Here is a 13301-nt window from a genome sequence, read left to right as displayed (position 1 = left end):
AAATTACACTTATTAACATTGTTAAGTGACTTCCTCGCTTCCCCTTGGTTGAATTTCACTGCATATCCTTTTAACGGTTTTCCAAATCACAATTCTTAAACTTAATGACATTCTTAGATCTTCACATTATGAAATTAAACATATTAATTCACCCCTTAACATAAATAAAATCCTAAGCCAATGTTTGTTTGTTTATAATGATATAAAAAATTTTTTAGAAAAAAAGAAAAGAATAACGTTATACAAATAAGCATGCCCGGTTTTCTCATGTCATTTGTATATCACAAAAACAGCATAATAAATGTGGAAAAATATCTACAACCTATTCACGTATCCGCTGCCTGTCTTCTCCCCCATTTCCCTCAGGGTTCCGTTCCCACGGCCAGCGCCGCCTCCCTACCGGCGGAGGGGGCAGGAAAGGTTTCGCGGCCCCGGGGTTCCGGGAGGGAAGCGAGACCTCTAGTCCCTAGGGCCGCCCTCGGAGGCTGCGTCTTCTCCCGCCTCCTCCGACCCCCGTTCCGCCGGCTTCCGGGTTTCCCTTCTAGGCGTCATGTCGTCTATGGGAACGGGCGCCCTCGATGCCCTTCCTTCCGGTGTCTGGAAACCGCGCTTCCGGTTTCTGCGCGCTCCCCTCACGCTCCCTTGTTTCTCGGTCAATAGAAAGTCGCCGTTTCGTTTGCCGCCGCCGCCGCCGCGCTTCTGACAGGCCCCTTCCCACCCCACATGGAGCCCCCCGGGCAAGTGCGCGGTGGGGCCCACAGACCCGACCCCGGAGGCCCTCGCCAGGTACGCTCCGCCGCTTCGTGCCCTTCTGGCCTAGAGTCGCCATCTTTCAAAAAACGTCACTTTCTGGACGCCCGCAAAGGGGTCGAGCTTTGCATACCAGCCCTAGCAATGAAATAAAATGCAGTGTAAGAAAACCACCACAATTGTTGAGCTTTGTCTTTTCTTTTTTTTTTAGAAACCTAGCCCCAAGGTTGCCATATTCTTGCAAGAAGTTGTCAAGTTTTTTTGTGTTTTTTTTAGGAAGACCCCAAAATTCAGAAGTGGAAGAAGAATATTTACACGCACCAACCCCTAGCAATAACATAATTTTTATTTTATTTTGAGAAACATAGCCCTTTTGCCTAGGATTGCCATATTCCTGATGCCTGCAAAGTGGTCAAGCTTTATTTGCACCAACCTTAGCAATAAAATACAATGCAAGGAAACCGCCACAACTGTTGACCTTTTTTGCCTAGGGTTGCCATATTCCTCATGCCTGCAAAGTTGTCGAGCATCTTTTTACGAAGACCCCAAAATTCAGAATCAGAAGAATCATTATTTGCACTAGCCCTTAGCCTAGCAGCAAAATAAAATACAATGTAAGGAAACCACCACAATTGTTGAGCTTTAGGGTTGCCATATTCCTGATACCCGCAAAGTTGTCTATTTTTTTTTTTTTAGGACCCCAAAATTAAGAATCGGAAGAAGAGTCTTTACTTGCACACCAGCCCCCAGCCCTAGCAGTAAAATAAAATACAATGTGCTGAAGATAGAGGAGATTTGCATCAATAATCTAGTAATAGATCTTATTCTGATTCCTCAACATCACTCAGCGGGTTTCAGGGCTAAGTAGTGATCTGAACCCTAGTGTTCCAGAGCCTAGTCTAACACTTAACTGTTCACCATGTTGACTTTTTTCTGCATAAAAGATGTAAAATGTTTCCAATCCTTATTGGAGAGCATTTTATTGTTACAAACTTTGTACAAGTGTTATTAGGGCTGGTGTTTATATGACTGTAGGCATGCATATCAACTCATATGTTCTCATAACATATATAAATCAGTGTTCAAAACATCTATAGGACCATGGTCCAGAGTTATGTCAAACCAGATGTTATACTCGTTTTCTTGGGGCATTAGGCCCTATGTTATATTACAAGCTGCTTTGAGACTCTACCATTTTAAAGCTGCCTTTTACTATACAGCACAAACTGCACCTCAAATACTAATAATTCTGTTACAGTTCACTTCATGAGATGCACTTTATCTCATGTTATCCAGAGTTACAGATATGCATATATACACACATATATACAGTTGTAATTGAAATTATTCAACCCCAATTGCAAATCAGGTTTATTATAAAAAAATTATAGACTTTCAGCTGTTTGCAATGAGCAAATAAAAAAGAAGCAGCAATTGAAATAGATCAGCACAACATTGGTAGGTGTATATATTTGGGTACATAGGTAATACATATGCAAGTGTGTCTAAAATAACAACAATGTAAGAGTGAACAGGAAATGTTAGACTCCTATGCTTTAGTCACCTATTGTGGGTAAACAATATTCTCACTTGGTTTTCGTTTTTCTAAAATAATATGTATTGTGGACCCTTGATAAAAATGGTAATAAATGCTTGTATTTCCCATTTGACAGTATTGCTAGTGTATGTCACACACTGACCCTTTATGTTTGGTATTTTTCTATTAAAGGGCCAGTTTAGCCATTCCTATGTACCCACAGAGGATGAAAAGAGAGTCTTTGAAGAATGCAATACTGAGAGCCTCTGGTACAGATGTAAGTGAAATGCTCCAATAAGTAATCTTTACTTTTTCATGTCTGTTGTTTTGCCAAACAGTGTGTCAAATAATGACTGTCCAAACCTGTAAATAAAAAGTATAACTCACGTTGGGAAATTCATGCTATTTACTAAGTCATGTGAGAGAAACTTCAAACAGCTCCCCAGACACTTCCATTAATATTTAAAAGCTACTCTTTAATAAGCCACAAAATATCAGATTTTATTCTCTGCGGCATCCTGAAGTACACTTTTCACACCTTATTTGTAGGTCATACAGTGGTACCTTTGAAGTCAAATGGAAGTTCGTTTGACTTCCAAAACGTTTGGAAATGAAGGCGCATCTTCCGATTGGCTGCAGGAAGCTCCAAAGAACGTTCGCAAACCAGAACACTCACTTCCGTGTTTGCGGCGTTCGAGAGCCTAAATGTTCGACTTGCAAGGCATTCGGGATCCAAGATACAACTGTACTTGCATCCCACGTTTTTAAAAAGAAGTTGAATACAAAATAGGGTTACTCAGTTTATCCTTAAAAGAACCCTAAGAGAGAAAGAGAGAGTGACTAACCCAAAGTCATCTAGTAAGCTTCCTGGCTGGGGAGGAATTTGAACTCTGGTTTCTTTCGTCCAGTATTCTATCCATTACGGAGTGTACTGGGATAGTGCCTCTGTAGAAATGTTTCTGCCCATTTGCTTTGCTGAGTACTGCTTTGCTGTCTCTAGCAACTGTGACTGTTGTCATTGCAGTTGTGCTGGCGTGCATATTGTTGGATATGGTACTAATTCCCGCAACCCCGAACCAGGATAATATTCAGTTTACATTGCTCAATAAATCTTCGATGCTGTGAAAGCTAATAAAAAAATAAAATACGACTGTAAACACATTTGTTCTGAGCTGCACTTTCTCTTAAAATGAAACAAAACCCAAAGCTTTTTTTTTTGGCAGTGTGTACTTTAGAAAGGATTCTGTGCTGTACAAATCATAAGCATGTCTGCTGAGAAGGAAGTCCTACTGCACTCAAAGGGAATTTCTCCCTAATTTGCTTACAATTTGTTTTTGTTCCTGAAAATATATTCAGTTCTATTCTCCATATAAATACATATTTTCTCCTATTTCCACTCACAGCGCTGCCTTTTTCTGCTGTTGGCATGCTTGTCACCCAAATACTAATTAAAAAAGGTAAGTTTCAAGCAACTTTGACTGAATATGGATGTCTGCTATTTGGAAATATTTTTCATATATAATATATATGAATTAATTATAGAAAAAGATTAGACATATGTTTCGGGGGGGGGAGAGTTATTGAATGTAGCCTACCATACAAAGGAAAGAGTTGCATCCATTACTTGACCCACTTTGGCCCCTGACTGCACCCACCCTTGGCCTGCGGTCCCCAAATGGTTTCCCTTGACAGAATGTGGCTCCCAAGCTGAAAAAAGTATTATCCAACCCTGGATTAACAACATGTGCTTATGGAGCCAGTGTTTGAAAACACAGATCATACATTGACAACTGCAAAATAATAGACTTGTAAGGGGAAACTTGAGCTACTCAGTTTTCTTCAGAAATAGTCAACAGAGATAGTTCCAAAGAAAGACTTGGGCATTTATGGAAGACTATAATTTATACCATGGTTCAGGATTTTATAGTTTTTAAAGAAGGATATGCTTAAAAAAAGAGAGATCTGTTACTTTATGCTTTGATTTAGTATGTAGAATATTTCAAGTCACCTGCAACATGTAGCTCATTTGGGCTATGATATACCTGAATACTATTAAAAACTGTTGTCCTGATTCAGTATTGCACATTCCTTTGCATACATGGATCTTCTGCTTTTGTGGAAATGAATGGAGCCATCTACTTATCTGGCTCCTTCCTTATATTAAAAGCTGGCGAAGAATGGAATTGTGTGTGTGTGTGTGTGTGTGTGTGTGTGTGTGTGTACACACACAAGCACACACACTCTTTCACTCTCTCTCCATGTTATTTAACTGGAGTCTCCCAACTTCTTTAATCAAAGCATTTAAATGTAATATTAGAAAACTATTTTCAAACTGACGCACAACAGCTTTCCAGTGGTCTTCACTGTTCCCTCCAGGTCACATGTATAGTTGGGGAAAAAACCTAAACCAATCAATGAAACCCCAAGTGCCATGAATCGATTCATGGTTACGCATTTATCAGCTCAGGTTTCAGCTCATATTTTTGTATGGTTACTGCTCCTTACATTTTTTTATTATTATTTGTAGGAATTCTTACAACACATTCAAAGTTTGGCTCTCTACCAAAAGTTTTATGTAAGTATTAACCCTTCACTACTTTGTATCTGTAGTTAAAGGCTCATAGCTGGAAAAACAGACAGGACTGCTGCATATTTAATAGTTTTATGGACGAGAGAATTTTAGCAGGGATACCAGTCATGACTGAAATTCCCTTTTCTGCACAACCATTAAAGATGCACGAGCCCTGTTTTCCTTTTACCTGATCATCCTGCTCACAACTGAGATTTCCGTTCGCCACCATATTTCATGAAAAAGGCTCTGTGCCTTTCAGAGCTGTGCGATGGACATGGTGAGAAGAAGTCTTGGGCATCTTGAAATGATGCTTTGAGTCCTGGCAAAGCAAGGTTTCCTTGCCCCCAAAAAAGTTCTTTAGAGAGCCACTAAGTAAAGGTCTCTAAATCTATTGTCGTTAATATGTAACAACTGTGCACATATTGCAGGAAATATTTATTTTGCAGGAATTGAAGCTTTCACTGGAGATGAAAGTAGAGACAAGTAGCATGTGGTTTTGGAAAGTACAGTGGTACCTCGGGTTACATACGCTTCAGGTTACATACGCTTCAGGTTACAGACTCTGCTAACCCAGAAATATTAACTCGGGTTAAGAATCATGCTCCGGCGGCACGGCGGCAGCAGCAGGAGGCCCCATTAGCTAAAGTGGTGCTTCAGGTTAAGAACAGTTTCAGGTTAAGAACGGACCTCCGAAACGAATTTAAGTTCTTAACCCGAGGTACCACTGTAAAGGAAAGCACACCGCTTGCAAAGATACAGGTTTTGCTTCAAAGGAAACCTATGGCACATTCTTATCCATCTCTACTCAGAAGTAACCCTCACTGAGTTTTGTGGTCACCAAATTCAGTGGCAGGAAGTATTTATAGGTTTACAGCCCTGGTTTTATAATAACTCCTCAGAAGTAATTGTCACCCTGCTGCAGGGTGGATTTGATGTAAATCATTTTTTTACAAAAAGACTCATTCTTGCTGGTATAATCTTATTATTTACAACCAGATGAAGGTTTCATTTGTGGAATAATAGATGCTCAGAGTAGCTTTTACACTTATATCAAATACTAATGATTTGGTTATACTATTAGAAATACATAGACAGATAATTATGAAATTATTGTGAGCTTTAATGTTAACTGTTTATATTTGGACAACATTTCTGCATTACTTTATTGGAAAGAGAAGAATAATCATTCCCTTAATAACAATTTAAACAATTTCCTTATTTCCTGATGAATAGCCTTTGGACTTTAGAAAGATTTTCCCTCCAAAAGCATTTTATTTTAAAAATCCAATTTAAATTAAAAAATCCAATTTAAATTAAAAAAATCTGATTATTTAAAAATTAAATTAAGTTAAATAATAGATTTTTATCCACCCTGCCCTGCTTTTTAAATCGATAACTCATTTTTCTCAGTTTCTGTCTGATGCATTTGGTGATGACTTTCTTACCCTGACCACTTTGTAAGCCCTTTGTTTTGATGCCATGGAAACACAAGAGATAAAAACTGTAGACTTAAGAACTTTCTTTTTTTAGTACTAAGCTGAAGCTTTGTTTGGTTTTGCGTATGTTTTTATATATTTTATATTTAAATATACCTGTATTTTTCTTAAAGTGACAGAGCATCAGATGTCTTAAATCAGTCTCTGGTTTTCTTTATAATAAGTTGCTGGCTTTTGTGGCTACATTGGTGGAAAGTTTTCTTATATGAAGGCATGCCAAGAGAAGCTTAAAAGGCTAGAGAATTCACCACTGGGAGAAGCTCTGAGGAAAAATAAACCTATTCAACCTGAGTAAGTAATTTTTATTTGCTCAAAATTCTGAATTTCTGGAAAGTAAGTTCACTTTAAATATTAAAACCTGAAGCACTCATGAGCACTGGCGTTCCTTTCCCCCCCTCCAGCAACACACAGAGAAAAGTAGAACTTGTTTGAGCACGAACCAGCCAAAGTTAAGCACTTCAGAGGTCTAATGATTTTAAAGGGGAGTTGTGTTAAGGAAGTCCCTAACTCTCTCGTTGAAATTCAGATTTCTTCAAGTTAGGTTGCTCACTCTGCTTATGTTTTATGAAGAGAAAGGAAAGGGGGAAAGTTGTGGTCAGATTGCTTTTGCTTGTGTTACCGTATTGGCCTGAATATAAGCCTCAATTTCCCCCCAAATTCCGACCGTGAAAAGTTAAAGTGCGGCTTATATTCGTGACCTTACGGTATACAGCCGGGAGTGTGAGATAAACAGCGCCAGGAGTGCAACAAAGTGGGACCCACCCCGCATGTAGTCCCCCACATCTCTCCCTCAAGGCCGGGAAGGGAGAGAGCAAGGAAGGGGAAAGGCCCCCGGCAACACAGCGTGGCTGCCCTCCCCCCAAGTATGCAGCCAGGAGCAGCAAGGAATGGAGCAGCTTGTATTTGGGTATTTTTTCTTTCTCTCTACCCCCCCGTCCCATTTTAAAGGTGCTGCTTACCGTGGCGCTGTGGGTTAAACCACAGAGCCTAGGACTTGCCGATCAGAAGGTTGGCAGTTCGAATCCCCGTGACGGGGTGAGCTCCTGTTGTTTGGTCCCTGCTCCTGCCCATCTAGCAGTTTGAAAGCACGTCAAATTGCAAGTAGATAAATAGGTACCGCTCCGGCGGGAAGGTAAGCGGCGTTTCTGTGCGCTGCTCTGGTTCTCCAGAAGCGGCTTAGTCATGCTGGCCACATGACCCGGAAGCTGTACACCGGCTCCCTTGGCCAATAAAGCGAGATGAGCGCCGCAACCCCAGAGTCGGTCACGACTGGACCTAATGGTCAGGGGTCCCTTTACCTTTAGCCTAGTTGCTACGTGTATGCCTCCGCCATGAGTCTCTGCATCTCCAGGAAGCCACATGGAACCTGAAACGTGGTATGTGAAGCAAGACCAGCATGGTGTGGATCTCTACAGTGTAGAAGCTTCTGAACTTTATGGGTCACAAAAAGGCACGTGTGAGATTGTGAGCTCTGAATAAATCAGGCAAATCTTAGTGGAGGTCTTGGTGATTATAGCAGTGCTAAAAATTCAGTTAAATCAAGGGTAAGAATCTACCAGCCATGGGGCTGATCATTGCCTGTTTGACCCGCCAGACTGTTTTTCAAAACGACACCTTGCCTGTCAATTAGGTGATGTCAGTTGATGGGTGGAGGTTCAATCCTGCTTGGTTACTATCTCCTCCCACCCTTGCGCAATCTCACCTGATTGACAAATGTGTGGTCCTGTTCACCTGTCAGTCTTGGCCTGCAGAGGTTGGAAGAGATGAAGATATGGCCTATACTGTGTGAAAACGATTCTCCGTCCCTGTGTTAAACCAAATGAATCCTGTGTATCACATTAATTTAAAATCATCTACTTAATGGCTGTTAAAAGTCAAAGAGCAGAGAGGAAAAGGAGAAGAGCAGAGAGCCTTGGGTTAAGGCAGGAAATTAATGTGGGATTTTAAATATTTTTCCAAAGAAGAATTCGTCTTTGTAATAAATGTAGCAGAAGCTACAGAACGATAATTTTTGAGTCCCAATGTTAAATAAAGATTTCCACCTGCTATAACAATGACGTGAACCCCTCTGCTCCCCTTATCCTAGGCTCTTCTCCTGTTTTCATTCCCTTCTTCCCTTCTTTTGCTATAACTGATTAGTTTATCCTAATAATAGTTTGCCCCAACTATAATAGATTTTTTTTTTTATTATTCTGGATAGGGTGAGAGGAACCCACTATATCATTCTCTCTCTCTCTCTCTCTCTCTCTCTCTCTCTCTCTCTGTGTGTGTGTGTGTGTGTGTGTAAAATTGAAAAAAGAACTAAAGTACAGTTATTTTGAAAAACTGTCTTTGTCTTTCCAGGTATTACTCTAAAAAAACAGACGCTTCAGATGTGCCTTTACCTTTTGAAAGTACTCCAACAGCAGCAGCAGCACCACAAGCACATACTTCCAAGTACCATGTTGATAATTATGGAGCGACAGACTTTCCCTCTAGTGATGATCCAGTCCCATTTAGTTCTACCATGAATGAATCTTCTCCTTCTGGAATAACAGATGGTTCCCCTCAAGGTAGCGTTTGTCTTGAGCTCCATTAATACAGTGAGCTGTTCTCTAATCAAAAATATGGAATGGATTCAGTGTTTTTCAGACTTATAGAGGTGAACATTCCAGTTCTTTTTAAAGGCTGGAGCCTCATGTTACACTGGCAATCGTGTTTCCTGAAAACATGCCTGCCATTGAGAATACTGGTCATTTTGGGGGGTGGGGTGCAGATTTCATAGAATTGTAGCGTTGGAAGGGACCCTGAGGATCTGGTCGCCTCTGCAATGCAGGAATCAAACTTTACCCCTTTAAATTTTGAGAATAGATTAAGACTGTTTTGGCCCCAAGATCTCTAATTTGTCCCTTTAGCAGATAAAACTGCAGAAGTGGTGAAGTGCTAGTGATCCCGAGGGAAAACCTCAGAGGGAACCACCTACTAGATGCATTAGTTTTTTGCTCCTGTACCCGAGTCTGACAACTTGATTTGCTACAGGCCTCCACCAGAGTTTCCTCTGGCTTCACCATTTTAAATTTCCCTCCCCTCTCTGTGCAACAGCTGCTTTACAAAGCAGGAGAGTGTCTTTTGTAGATAACCTGTTGCCAGGCAGAGTTGGAAAAAGGGTGCGTTTTGGAAAAATGTGCCGGAACGAGCCGCTTGGCCTTGTGAGTGCTTTCAGTTTCGATCCATGCTTTTAACACACAGCTCTGTAGCTTTTGGGTGGGGCAGGCACACATACAGTTTTTGGGTATAGATTATATACAGTGGTACCTTGGGTTACCTACGCTTCAGGTTACAGGAGGCCCCATTAGGCCTCCTGAAGCGGTGCTTCAGGTTAAGAACAGTTTCAGATTAAGAACGGACCTCCGGAACTAATTACCGTATTTTTCGCTCTATAAGATGCACCAGACCACAAGACGCACCTAGTTTTTGGAGGAGGAAAACAAGAAAAAAAATATTCTGAATCCCAGAAGCCAGAACAGCAAGAGGGATCATTGCGCAGTGAAAGCAGCAATCCCTCTTGCTGTTCTGGCTTCTGGGATAGGTGCGCAGCCTGCATTCGCTCCATAAGACGCATACACATTTCCCCTTACTTTTTAGGAGGGAAAAAGTGAGTTTTATAGAGCAAAAAATACGGTAAGTACTTAACCCGAGGTACCACTGCATTTGCATGTAATGCTAAGCCATAGTTGATGTAAGTTCAAGGTTATAAACCGACAACAACAAATAAGAGTACAGCAATAGGCACTTCATCTAATTAATGGCTCATCTAACACAGTGCTTTGAGGATGACTTTTGACAATCTGAATGTGCACAAAACATAATGGTATGTAAAGTGCATCTAAAACTCAAACTGACTATTCCATAGTTAAATGTCAGGAGGACTGCTTCAAACAGAAGCATTCCCTTAAAATAGACATTTCCATCTACATGTATTGTTTGTTATCCATTGATTTCCCCTCTTTTCCCTTTAAGAACCTGCTTTGTTTCTGGAAGAACGTCCAAAAAGAAAAGGAATCACGTATGATGAATTAAGGAGTCGCAATAGAGAGATGTATGAGGCAGGAATAACACAGAAGTCAGAATTTCCATCGAAGTCTTCACAGGAAAAACCAATAAAGAGAGATGGTAAATTGTTAAATAACTTAAGTATTTGATGTTTAATCTTGCCTTTCCATTAGGGACTCCCAATATTCTAAGGAGTAGTAAACAAGAAGCAAGGTTCTTTTATTTTCATGTCCATCATTTTTCTTTGATGGGTGGGTCAGTTTTCAAGCAAGTTGACAAGTTTTTGCCCATGTATTTTTATTTGAAATCTCTGTAGCATATAATTACTGCAACTCTCCAGTTTGTTTGTTGAATCAGCAACCAAGGAAAATTTCATTTCTTCTGTTAGGAGAAAACTAGTTGAACATCAGCCTAGGGAACCTTTCTGTTGAAAGGAGTAAGCCTACAGGTCTCTTTCTGATCTGCGGGCCCTTAAGAAGCCAGAATAACATCTAGACCAGATGTTTGAACATAGCCAGGTTTTTTGGAAAGGCTTCTCAGGATTATTTTTTAAAAAACTAACTTAAGCATGCAGAGTATAACTCTGAAGGATATGCCATTTTTTTTCCTGTTTACTATTCTACTGGAAGGAAACTGCCCTTCGCACCAACCTCCAGACTGTGTTTTTTTTGGATAAAAAACAATACTGTACAGGGAAAGCTATGAAATGGAAGTGAAATTACCTTTCCTTTAGGAGAAAATGCATTATGCAAGAACAAGAGTTTATTCTCTCTTTCAGTGTACTTTGGTAGGTCAGTTTTTGAACATCCAGGCATTGTATTTTCATGCAGGAAAATAATAATATGAAACAATGCGTAAATTCAAAAGAAGTCACAATTGTTAATTTTATGGAAGGTGGAATTTTTAGTCTGATATGGTGGAAGGAAGTTGAATAGTGAATTGACTGGGATTGATAAAACACTACCCCTTTCTCAGCTGCATTAGCTTATGTGGTCACCTTGACAGTGACAGTAGTCTTCTGTGTTGGCTTAGCTCAACCATGTAAATAAATGTTCTGACAGAAGTACATCTGCATGTTGTGATATACAGATAGCTACAGTACCATAATGGTGACGTAGATGTTTTGTACTGACCATGCTGCCTTTAAAAATCTGAGAAAACCATAGTTAAAGTAACCGTCCAGAATTGCTACTTGCACATTTCATCTCACAATGGCGGCAGTGGAAATTTGCACTGTTTTGATCATCTTCAGTTGGCTTGAGCCAATTGTCAGGTCACATGATCTGCTGTCACATGGTTCTGTAGTGTTCTAAACATTTGTTAGTGCAGTAGACCTTGCTTCTCCTTATCTTCATTACAATGTTTCTCTTCTCCTGGCCTCTTCTTTTATAGTTAAAGTCAATAAATATGGAGATGCTTGGGAAGACTGAAAATCTTTACACCTTCTGAAGACATTTCTTCAATCAAAAATTTCAGCTTCATCAGTGTTGGTCCAATACCTGAATGTTTCTCTGTATTCTGAAATGCACTTGCTTTACAATAAAAATACTTGGGTCTTCCTTTTTGTTTTGGCAAACTATCAGACTGGATTGTTGGTCTAAACGTGTTTTGACCAAATAGTAACAAAAAGGAAGAAAGGAGGCAACTAACTGGAATTCACAGAAGCAATTATCTTGTGCCTATAGTTACTTGGATTGTACTGCTGCTGAAATGCAATAGAGAACCAAAATAATTTAAGTCTATCCCTCCTCACTTTAAAAGGGAATTCACTGTAGCGTTAACTTTTATTTTTTTCTTGCATGTTTCTAATTTACCTATTCAGGTGGTGAAACTAGAGCTGCAATCCAATTCCAGAAATGTTGATGGGGCATAAATTTAAGTCTGTCATTAAACTTTTTGCATGTGTACAAGTTACGTGTTCCTAAAGCCAGAAAGCAAGCAGCTTTCACCAAACTTGTGTCCTCCAGATGTTTTGACTACAGCTCTGGTCATGATAGCTAGGACTGATGGCGTTGTTGTCTAAAACATTTGGAGCATCAGTCTGGAGGCGGCTGTCTTAGAAAAAGCATTACTCCTGTATGTGAGAGGCTTTATAAGCAAGGTTTACATTTAAATACTGCAGTCCTGGTAAAAGCCACCAGCAAGTCTAGCATAAATATATTCATTTCCATTATATTCTATATCGGATTCAAGCACAATATCCGTACAGGAGAGGAAGACCTTATAGTAAGCTAAATCATGTACCTAAAGCTAAATGAATCAAAATTTACGTTTGAGAATACCGGGTCCAGATATTAAGTAAAAGAGATTTTGAAATGTATTGATGTTACATATTTATTTATTTTAAATACTTCTAGGCTGCCTTGCTGTCTCTTAGAACATGTTTTCAAGGCTGTAGTGATTTACAAAGGCTATGCGGAATGATGATGATGATTATATACCATGATCCCCCTTTTATCAGAGGCAATAAAAAAGGTAAAGGTAAAGGACCCCTGACAGTTAAGTCCAGTTGCAGACGACTCTGGGGTTGCGGCGTTCATCTTGCTTTACAGGCCAAGGGAGCCGGCGTTTGTCTGCAGACAGTTTTTCCGGGTCATGTGGCCAGCATGACTAAGCCGCTTCTGGTGCAGCACACGGAAACGCTGTTTACCTTCCCGCCGGAGCCGAACCTATTTATCTACTTGCACTTTTTGGCATGCTTTCAGACTGCTGGGTTGGCAGGAACTATCAGAGGTATAGTTTACTAATAATATGATTTTCTAGTTTTCTCCACTATGAACAACTGTCAACTGAGCATATCTACACTGGATATGCAAAAGCAATCTCTTCATTTGCAGCCTTGCCCTAAGGATACTGTATTTTTCGCTCCATAAGACGCACCTAGTTTTTGGAGGAGGAAAACAAGGAAAAAAAT

At 40.1% G+C, this 13301-nt stretch overlaps 1 protein-coding gene across 1 annotated transcript; it reads left to right on the top strand.

The window, feature by feature from the left end:
* Positions 1 to 590: 590 nt before the first annotated feature.
* Positions 591 to 11946, top strand: OCIAD1 (OCIA domain containing 1). Its single transcript, XM_083755087.1, has 8 exons — positions 591 to 786; positions 2480 to 2564; positions 3691 to 3744; positions 4815 to 4862; positions 6520 to 6646; positions 8699 to 8907; positions 10355 to 10507; positions 11780 to 11946. The coding sequence occupies exons 1-8, from the start codon at positions 724 to 726 to the stop codon at positions 11815 to 11817; spliced, it is 777 nt and encodes a 258-aa protein (XP_083611213.1). The 5' UTR covers positions 591 to 723; the 3' UTR covers positions 11818 to 11946.
* Positions 11947 to 13301: the final 1355 nt, after the last annotated feature.

Source organism: Podarcis gaigeae, assembly GCF_964106915.1.
Source record: "Podarcis gaigeae genome assembly, chromosome: 9".
Classification (NCBI taxonomy): domain Eukaryota; kingdom Metazoa; phylum Chordata; class Lepidosauria; order Squamata; family Lacertidae; genus Podarcis; species Podarcis gaigeae.
This window is presented reverse-complemented; position numbering and strand designations above follow the sequence as displayed.